General features: G+C 41.0%; 1 protein-coding gene across 2 annotated transcripts in view; it reads left to right on the top strand.

The window, feature by feature from the left end:
* ALDH7A1 (aldehyde dehydrogenase 7 family member A1) overlaps positions 1–10,549 on the top strand; it is a 41,093-nt gene that overhangs the window by 6,682 nt on the left and 23,862 nt on the right. For both annotated transcript variants that reach the window (XM_007463726.1, XM_007463727.1), the window contains exons 4-7: positions 2,868–2,948; positions 3,274–3,397; positions 6,025–6,157; positions 7,857–7,901. In XM_007463726.1, coding sequence (XP_007463788.1) covers positions 2,868–2,948; positions 3,274–3,397; positions 6,025–6,157; positions 7,857–7,901 — 383 coding nt within the window. The remainder of the gene's footprint in view (positions 1–2,867; positions 2,949–3,273; positions 3,398–6,024; positions 6,158–7,856; positions 7,902–10,549) is intronic.

The raw sequence follows: 10,549 nt of genomic DNA, 5'->3' as shown, positions 1-10,549 counted from the left end.
TTTTTTTTTTTTTTTTTTTGCGGTCCGCGGGCCTCTCACTGCTGTGGCCTCTCCCGTTGCGGAGCACAGGCTCCGGACGCTCAGGCTCAGAGGCCATGGCTCACGGGCCCAGCCACTCTGCGGCATATGGGGTCCTCCCGGACCGGGGCATGAACCCGTGTCCCCTGCATCAGCAGGCGGACTCTCAACCACTGCGCCACCAGGGAAGCCCTCTAAATTTCTTTAAAAAGCCTCCTTCCTCCCCACCTCCTTGCCCCCAAGTAATGCTAGGTTAACACTCATAGGTGGTCCAGTTGTGCAGTCTAGCTCCATCACGGTGCTTACCACATGAAATTGTAATCTCCTGTTTTGTTTCTACCACCCTCACTCGACCATTGGCTCTAGGGGGCATGAATCGTAGCTGACTTGTTTCCCTAGTATCCTGGTGGTTAGCACAATATCTGGCACATAGAACGTGTGCAGTAAGTGGTGGTCGAAAGACTGATAGAATAAATGTGCTTAGAATAGCTATGTGTACTGAGTTGGCCATTCTGAGTTGAAATTAACCAATTTGCAAAGTTTATAAATGTGTGGGCTAAATTCGATCAAAACATTTTAAAACCCATTCCATGCCTTAGAAAATACAAAGGATCTGTGCTACTTCATTTAATGTTATAATTTTTGTTTACTGTTTCTGAAAGTGTGCGGGTATCGTAAAAATGGCAAATATCCACATACAAAATGTGGAGAATGAAAGTCTCTTATGATTCCATTTCCCAGAAATTACAACTGTTAATATCTTTTATATTCCTTCAAAATTAATGCATATGGTAAGTAAACTTTTGCTTTTCTTGCCTTTTTTTTTTTGCGGTTCGCGGGCCTTCCACCGCTGTGGCCTCTCCCGCTGCGGAGCACAGGCTCCGGACGTGCAGGCTCAGTGGCCATGGCTCACGGGCCCAGCCGCTCCGCGGCATGTGGGATCCTCCCGGACCGGGGCACAAACCCGCGTCCCCTGTGTCGGCAGGCGGACTCCCAACCACTGCGCCACCAGGGAAGCCCCTATCTTGCTATTTTTATGGCTTTTAAAAGTTTTTCCTTATAAATCTATTCTTCTTAGAAAGTGTCAAGCATTCCATTTTATGGCTATTCCATGATTAATCAATCGTATACTGATGGACATATAGATGGTTTCTGTTTTCTCTACTGGAAACAGCACTGCAGTAAATGCTGTTGTACCTCGACTTTTGCACACTTATCTATATACTCAATTTCCAGAAGTAGAATTGCCTATTCAAAGCAGGGGACATTTTAAATGTTAATAGAATACCAAGGTACCCTTCAGAAAAGCTATACTAAGACATTTGGGGTACATCTGGGAAGGAGAGAGAGCAAAGAAGAGCCCTGAGCTCACGGTCAAGCTCTGGAAGGCCTCTCTGTGAGGAGGGCATGGGGGGACTGGCTGCAGCCTGGCGGGGTGGGAATGGTCCTGTTAGTTGCCTTTCGAGGGAGAGGTGGAATAAATCAGGAAGAGCTGGAAGGAAGAGAAGGGGTGACATCGTAGGTGGCGAAAGTATGTCTCCATTCATGCATCACATCTCAAACTTAATATGGCCCAACCTGTACTCCACCTCCAAAAAAAAATCCTGATGCTTCTTCTGAGTTATCTTCATCCCTGTAATTCTATTTCCATCTACCTAGTTATTCAAGCCAGAGACCTGGGAGTCATCCTTAGTGCTTTCATTTCCCATACCTATTCCATTAGTGTGTTCTATCCATTCTACTTCCAAAATAGATTCTGAATCCACTTTTTGTCTCCCTTGCTTCTGTCTTAAGGCTCAGTCACCGGTATTTTTTGCCTAGGCTAGTAGAACATGTTCTTAGTTGGTCTCCCTGCTTCTAGTCTTTTCCCCTCCAACTTATGCTACACCCATCAGGCACTGATCTTAGAAAAGTTCAAGCGAATCATCTTATTCTGCCTCTTAAAAACCATTAAAGACTTCCCATTGCACCTGGAGTAAAATTCAGGCTCCTTAAAGCTCCTTCTAGCTGTAGGCATAGTGTCCTTCTCAGTCAGCCTCTCATATATGATAGGCTTTTATTTTCCATGGGTCTCTTACACGTTTTTCTTTTCCTTGGGAAGAATATTCCTATGGTTGACTTTTCCCAACCTTAGGTTTCAGCTTAAATCTCACCTTGGAGATTTGGGCTGACAGCCTTTTAGGTAAAGTAATGTACCGATTTATCCTCCAAGCCTGCTGTTTTCTCTGTCTTAGAACCCTCTTTATTTCCTTGGTCTTTATAGCCCTTGTGGCACTTCATAATTATTTGTTGCCTCCCCCCGCCCGTTATTAGCACCATGACTGCTGCTAGATAATAATTATTAGCTCCATGAGTGCCTCACTTATTTTAGCCCCGGTGCCTAGTACTACTGTTGTCACATAGTATGTAGGTGCTTAGAAATATTTGGTGAGTGAGTGGTACTATTTGAATGGATTATGAAATACCAGCTTTGTAAGTAAGCTGAATTTAGGGTTTGGGCATGCAGTCAGTTTGACCCATATGAAAATACCTCTGGGAATCATAAAGGGTTACAGATATGTAAGGCATTCTGAGCTTTCTGGAGCCATCCCAAAAAGTTGTGTTCAATCTGAATTTCTCTATGTACTTAGCACAGTCCTTGGCTCACCAAGAAAGTATCATCTGGATATTTTTTTGGTCTGTGGTATGGGTTTTGGGGCCTGCCATGTCACAGTCTTGATGGGATCAAAGCAGTTGTCTTTGATGTGCTTGTGCTTTGTTCTCTTATTGCACATTTATCTGATACTTACTGTGTTATAGACACAAGCTTACACTTGGAATCAGACACTAAAATTCCATTATTTTCTTAGATTCCTGCTCCAAAGCGAGGAGAAGTAGTGAGACAGATTGGTGATGCCTTGCGGGAGAAGATCCAAGTACTAGGAAGCTTGGTAAAGTATTTTTGTAGTAAATATACAATCCTTTGAGTGAGGAATAAGGCTATCTTGTCATCTTCCTGTGTATAAGATTGTGATTTTTAAGAACAGTAATTTATATATTTCAAAAATCTTTTCTTTAGAGGGAAGATTAATAAGATGGACAGGAAAAAGTGAAGACAATTCTTGGGTTTTAAAATTCTTCAGAAAAATAAGAACAGACTTTATGAAGTTTATGAGCATCACAAAACAAAATATGTTTTGATTTCCCCACCATAAATTTAATCTTTAAAGTATGAATTCTATTGAAAAAATACAGCTTGGTCTTCTGTATTTTTAGGTGTCTTTGGAGATGGGGAAGATCTTAGTGGAAGGTGTGGGAGAAGTTCAAGAGTACGTGGATATTTGTGATTATGCTGTTGGCTTATCTCGGATGATTGGGGGACCCATCCTGCCTTCTGAAAGTAAGCAATGAAGTCAGTTCAGCTAAGAGATTTTTAAATTTTATTTTATTTATTTTTAAGAGTTTCATACTCTAATACAGAGAGCTCCAAAAATTGGCTGTGAACAGTTTGCAAAAAAGGAATGTCAGGTAATACATAGATATGATAATAACTTTAATCTCTTTACTAAGAAAGGCAAATTAAAACAGAGGAAGACATCAGATTAAAATTTTTTAAAAAAATTTTTTAAATTGGCAAGTCCATGGGTGAGACAGTCTTTTATGGGGACTTTTGGCAATGTGGATCACCAGTCGGTCTGGGGAACAATTTGGAAAAACATGTATCCAAAGAGCCTTAAATACTTAATACCAATTTCCAGAATCTAATTGAAGTAAATAATCTGAAATGTGACTGAGGTTCATGTGTGAAGATGTTCATTGTCCTATTCATAGGAAACGTTAGAAATGACCTACATGTCAAATCATATGACAAAAGTTGAGTAAATAATTTTGGCAGTCTATTAGCAGGCATTAAAAAAATCATGAAGTTTGCTTTCCCCAACCCCAAATTTTATAGGAAAGTTGTATTTACTTATTTTTGAATTATTTTAATTTTTCTGAAGAGGTAACATATTCATATCACAAAATTAAAAAGGAATAAAAGGGTAAAAGGATGAAGAGTTTTTGTCCTCCCCACGGGATACTCCATAGTATCTCCATGCAAGTATCGAATGTTTCTGGTTTCTTGTGTATCTTTTTAGAGCTTTTATTCACATGCAGGCAAATACATGTCTTTTAGGAACGAAAACATTAGCAAACTGTATGTTCTGTTCTCTACTTTTTTACTACTTAATGTGTCTTAGAAATTGTTTCATATTATTCCAATAAGGTACTTCCTTCATCTTTTTTTATGGTTGTCTGTTTGTTGTAAGGATGGCCAGTTCCTCAAAGATGAATATTTAGGGTATTTTCAGTCTTTGGTTGTTAAACTGTGCTGCGGGGACCAACCTTGTACTTAATGATGAGGACAAGGAAAAGTACCAGGGTGGAAGTCTGCCAAAGTAGTCACTTTGTTACTTGGTTGTTTGTCACGGCAGAATTACTGATGGTTGTTATTGTCTTCTTTATATTTTTCTGTATTTTCCAAAGTTTCCACAATGGGAATTGTGTTACATTTATAATCAGGGAAATAAATTTTTTTTAAAAAATCATATTTTCTGGGGCTTCCCTGGTGGCACAAGTGGTTGAGAGTCCGCCTGCCGATGCAGGGGACACGGGTTCGTGCCGGTCCGGGAGGATCCCACGTGCCGCGGAGCGGCTGGACCCGTGAGCTGTGGCCACTGAGCCTGCGCATCCGGAGCCTGTGCTCCGCAACAGGAGAGGCCACAACAGTGAGAGGCCCGCGTACCGCAAAAAAAAAAATAGTATTTTCCTGTTTTTTCTTAGAATATTAGGCAAATTCCCTGCTTGTAGGAAGTTAGGGGATTCTTTTCAAATGTACAGTTACTGTCTTTAATTAGATACATAATAGCGATTGCCTTTAGCCATTAGTAACTGTGTTAACTTCAGCACTGCTGGAGGGCACAGTGTGAGTGGGTGAGATGGGTGGAGAGGGAACCTTGGGTAGGGACTTTTCGTGGAGTTTGGACTTTACCCTGAGGGCAGCTGCAGTACCGATCCAGACACCAAAGTGTGGCAAGCTATGGAGGGATGTTATAAGAGCTCCCCTGGCCTACTTGGGAGGAGGATAAAGATGGGAGGGGCAGAGAAGAGGAGGCAAGCCCTGCAGGAAGAGGCCCTGTGAGGCTGTACCAGCACATCATCTCCAGGGAGATTAGGCTTCCTAGACTAAGGAAGGGCCTGGGAATGAGGTACAGCAAGTGGTGGGTTCCCTGTTTTTGCTAGCAGTGTGAGCATGGCCAGAAAGGTGGATGGCTGGGAGCGTGACCTTACTAGTGTTTTTAACCAGGTTTTGTGAACCTTCACACTCCTTGCTCTGCTTCTTCACTGCTCCAGCTGCCTTTGTGGGATTAAAATAAGGCCCTTGTGGGATTATGGTGTCTTTAAAGTTTGTTTATAAAATGCATAATGGTTCAATTTGTATTTTCAGTTTTCCTGTACGTATGTAAAGATTTGTGCGATTCATTCATTCAGCATTTTTATAATTATTATAACTTTTTTCCCTGTACATGAGCCACTTTGTTTTGAATTTAGAGAGGTTAGCTGAGGGCTTCATCAGAACGTCAAGAACACGGCCCTGAGAGTCATGACTCCTGTGTTGTGGTCATGCCCTGCCCTTGGCAATCACATCACCTAGGACACGTCTCATCTACTCTCTGAAGTTTCCTTGTCTCCCAGATGGGACTGAAACTGCCCTGATCTACACTGAGTTCCTATGAGCAGAGGCATAATGGATATCCTCATGGTTTGTAAGATAATGTGGTAGGAATAACAGCTTTTGTTGTATGCTAACTAATGTACCAACATCCCACAGCTGTGTAAAGTGATCCTCTACAAGGCGTCTGGAGTCCCCACCTGGTGTGGTGCACCTTTGTTCTGAAAATGAAAGATTGCAGACTTTGTTCTTATTACCTTGACAGGCATGAAATTAACGTGCTTAAGCATACTGCATGCTTTCCCTGTCCTCAGGACCTGGCCATGCGCTCATTGAACAGTGGAATCCTGTAGGCCTGGTTGGAATTATAACTGCGTTCAACTTTCCTGTGGCGGTGTATGGCTGGAACAACGCCATTGCCATGATCTGTGGGAATGCCTGCCTTTGGTAAGAACGGCTCATTTTCTTATCCAGTAGTTAGATAGTAAAATTAGCTATTTTCACGTACTACTGAAAGTATCGCAAATGTATTGAAATGTTTTCTACTACTCTTTCAAGTAACATAGCTAAGTCACACCTGGTAGTTGTGAAATGCTGATTTTTAAGTATTACAAATTTTACTATTGGTAAAATTTGTATTTTTTGACCTCCTTTTTTTGACACAGCCTTGTCCCCTGTTCCTTGCAGTTATTTCCACCCTAAGCAGGTGTACTGTAATTCAATTCTGACACTATCTGCACTCAGTGTCAGGCTCCACCTGTTTAAGGGCTCAGTCTTCCACAATACTGCCCCTACTTAAGATGCAAGCTGCAGATGTTCCCAGTCCCCGGGACATCTGTAGTTCTGACCAGCCATCTACAAATCTGGAGGTTCCTGTGAACCATTGGTTTCAGTAATTCATTAGAATGGCCTACAAAACTCAAGAAAGCACAATATTTAATGATTTCAGTTTTATTTTAAAGGATACGTATAGGGCATGCTCTAGAAGGGTCCCAGACGCAGAGCTTCCCTGCTCTCTCCCTGTGAGGGGAGGACACGTCGCCTTCCCGACCAGGAGGCTCCACTGAGCTTTGGAGTCCAGAATTTTTATGGGGGTTTTAGTACGTTGGCATGACTGAGTAAATCATTGTACATGTGATTGAACTTAAGTCTTCATCCCTCCTCCCCTCCCCATGGTTGATCTTTCTTGTGAACAATGACCAACACCCATCCTGAAGCTATCTTGGGGGCGGGCCCACTACTCACCTCATTAGCATAACAAAGACACTTCTGTCACTCGAAATTCCAAGGGGTGTTGATAACAGGGTGTGCCAGAAAACTGGGAGTGAAAACCAGATAGTCTTTATTATACTATACTAACAAACAGAAAACTAAGTGAACAAGTAGGAGGGAAAAAAAGAACTTGTGATACGTCACAACCTTCTTTTAAAAATTCGATTCTTTTTTTTAACTCAATAAAATTTGATAGTGAATTCCCACGTGATTCTGAGGCACTTGGCCATATTCCCATTGATGCATTAAATGTTACATCGCTATAAAATATGTGATAGTAAAAATTAGCTGGGACAATGTCAGCATTTATAGATGACAAAACAATTGCTTGTTTTTAGCTTTCATGTTCAATGGAGTAACTTAGATCGGGAAAACCAGGAGAATTGTCTTTGCTCCTTTTGTATCTGTCCCGCTAATATGTACTGATCTTAGTGTTGTTTTCAGTTGAAGGTATTCAAAGACTGTATGAAAGCAAGGGCATAGTCAGGAGGATTAATGATCTGGCACCATGTTACCAAAGGCTAGTTGTATAGTTTTCCTCAGCCCTCTGAGCCTTCCAATGAAAGTTCATGTTGATTGATTTCTGTTTTACTCAGTTTCCATAATTGGCAGAGGTTAATGTAACAGTTCCTGTGATCAGTGCAGCAAGCAGGTTCAGAATTGCTTGGTGCCATTTTTCTATTTATAAAAGTTTTATAGTTCCTTAGGTCCCAGAGGCACCAAGCTGAAGGATAGAGTTCTCTTTCAGTTACTAGGCTCAGTTGCTTAATTGGAGAGAACTTTTTCTCACAAAGACTTCTGCTTGAAAATAAAAGGTATTTATGATTTCCACCAAATTAAACTGCCTTTTGTTTTGTTTTTTTACCCTTATAAGGAAAGGAGCGCCAACAACTTCTCTCATTAGTGTAGCTGTCACAAAGTAAGTATGTATGACTTTGTTCTTTCTGGGTATGGAAGAATCTTAAAAGGGTTATTGATAGGCACTGAATTTTTAATATGACATGAAAGTGTCATATTTATTTTAGCATGGAGTTTGGATAAACTCTTTCTTCTTTGGTTGTAATAACATTTTTGTATCATTAGGCCGTTTACAGAGCTTTTTCAGAGCCATACATTTAAGTCTTGGGAAGCATGCCAGATACTGATATAAATGTTGAACTTGAACTCTTTTTTTTTTTTTTTTGCGGTACATGGGCCTCTCACTGTTGTGGCCTCTCCTGTTGTGGAGCACAGGCTCCAGACGCGCAGGCTCAGCGGCCATGGCTCACGGGCCCAGCCGCTCCGCGGCATGTGGGATCTTCCCGGACTGGGGCACGAACCCGTGTCCCCTGCATTGGCAGGCGGACTCTCAACCGCTGCGCCACCAGGGAAGCATGAACTCGAACTCTTAAAACATTTTTTTTTGTCACCTGCAAAATAAAAACAAATCCAGTGGAGAGGAAATAGTCTTGCAATTTAGGGGCTTTATGCTGTAGCTATTCAGCATGTTAATGGTCTTGATAACTACTCACCTGATACTTTTACTGCTTTTGTTTAATAGACAGTTAGCAAAGCAGAAAGAAAGGGTTATTATATTATTCCACTGATTCTTCTGACACTATCTAAAATGTATTTCATCTTTCGGTTAAAAAAAGTACTGTTTTATTTATTCCTATTTGGAAACATGACAACTCTGATTAGGTCATAAAATCAGTGTTACTAATTTATCATTCCAGAATTTAGAGAATGTATAGAAGAGAGTGCCTTCCCATGTAGGGTGACGGTGTGCCCTTGATGTTCCATCGTTTGCGTGGTCTACATTCTCTGATTTAAAGAATTGTTGGTAGAGAGTTTGTGATGGATTCTCTACATAAGAGGGTCCTTAATGTTGGAAGGTCATTTTAGGAACGCTGGCTTAGGTAGTGAAAAGTCAGCTAAAAAAAGAGTAGCGTGTATTAAGTGTTTAACTTGAAAGGAATATGTGATATTGAGGAAATTATCTTTCAAGGCAAAGTTGTTCAGATTAAATATTAAGAAGAACACTGACATACAAAGCATATAAAAATGATAAGATTCCCCAGGCAATTTTAAAAAGTAATCCTTAAAAAAAAAGTTAATGTGGACATAGTGAACTGACTTGCCAGTTATTAGTAGCTGGTTAAATTATTATTAATTTTGATATTAGTTCTAAGTTATTGTTGCCTTGTGCTTTTAAATATTTGCTTTATTTATTTACTTTAAACCTCTGAAGGGTTTGAGGTGTTCATAGGAACATGGATGATTTTTTTTAGGTAATTGAGAATATTATCTGATTTTGTAATGTAAGACAATAAGTAAAATGATGCTAAATTGTGCTGGAATTAACCAAGGGTGCTGCAACGTCCACTGGGAGTTTTTAAAATTCAGCTAATATTCAGACTCATAAAATGACCACATTGTACCTCTATATGTTCAGAAGGATATAGGACAGGAACATAGTTTGCTAGGAGGATAGCATCAGGTATTCCTCTTGATTCAGTGTCTTTGTAGCAGTTTATTCAGGGCAAAGGAGATGAGATCTATACTGGACAGGTGTGGAGGTTGCCCTGGCTTAAAAGCCTAATGCCCCACATGAGCTAAAATGTCTTGTAACAATTCTATCCACGTGGGTTTCAACCACCCACCAGGGACATACAGTTACAGGAGTCACTGCGCTCAGAGAACGGCAAAAGCATGAGGTTCCCAGTTGTAGTTCTCGGGTCGTTATTCCAGTTTAGTTTGAGTTGACCAGTCAGGGGTCATTTTTACCATGAGCCATATTGTCTAGGTAGCATTGTTGATACTCTGGCATTTATCAGGTAACTTGAGGAACAAAACTAAAGAGTTAACCCAAGGTCAGATTCTCATGCATTAGGGGAAGAGGGTTTGGTTAACCTTTACCCACAGGCCAAAGCAATATACCTACCCTTCAGGAGCAGTGAGCTGCTTGTACAGATAGTAGATACACCCTGAGTCCCTGGAGAGGATTGTACAGCCTGACACCTGGTCTCAGACATGACAACTGCAGTATGTGGTCCTTGATTGGGTGGAGGAAAGAAAACTGCTGTAAAGGGCATTTTGGGGGACAATTGGAGAATTTACTTAGGTATGACAATGGTATCTTTTTTATGGAAGTGGGTACAGGATTTGGATCCTTTTGAAATTTAAGTTAAGCAAATTAGAGAGTAGCCAGTAGCTTGGGATGATTGATCGAAAGAACTTTTGCTCTATTTAGGCCCATGCTCCTCAGGAAGCTCAAAATCAATGAAAGAACCCTGTTCCAGAGAAATCAGAATTACTGGAGCCATTTTTTACAACTTAAAATCAGATTTAAGTAATTGAACTGTGTTTCTCATTTTGGCTCTAACAGCCTAAGTTGTAAGCAGACTAATTAACAAAAAGCTGTGCGTGTCCACCTTACTTTAGCCTGGAGGGCACTATTTCCTGACTAAGGTTGGCGCGAAGCCAGTGGAAACTAGTCCTGAACTTCTCTGGGGTTCTGCAGGCAGATCCAGTGCCCTCTGCTCTGTCTTCTCAGCATACTGTCTAGGTTTGGCGAACCTCTTTCCC

The sequence above is a fragment of the Lipotes vexillifer genome, unplaced genomic scaffold (assembly GCF_000442215.2).
Source record: "Lipotes vexillifer unplaced genomic scaffold, Lipotes_vexillifer_v1.1 scaffold1616, whole genome shotgun sequence".
Lineage (NCBI taxonomy): Eukaryota > Metazoa > Chordata > Mammalia > Artiodactyla > Lipotidae > Lipotes > Lipotes vexillifer.
The sequence above is the reverse complement of the archived record's forward strand: the minus strand, read 5'-3'. Positions and strand labels throughout refer to the sequence as shown.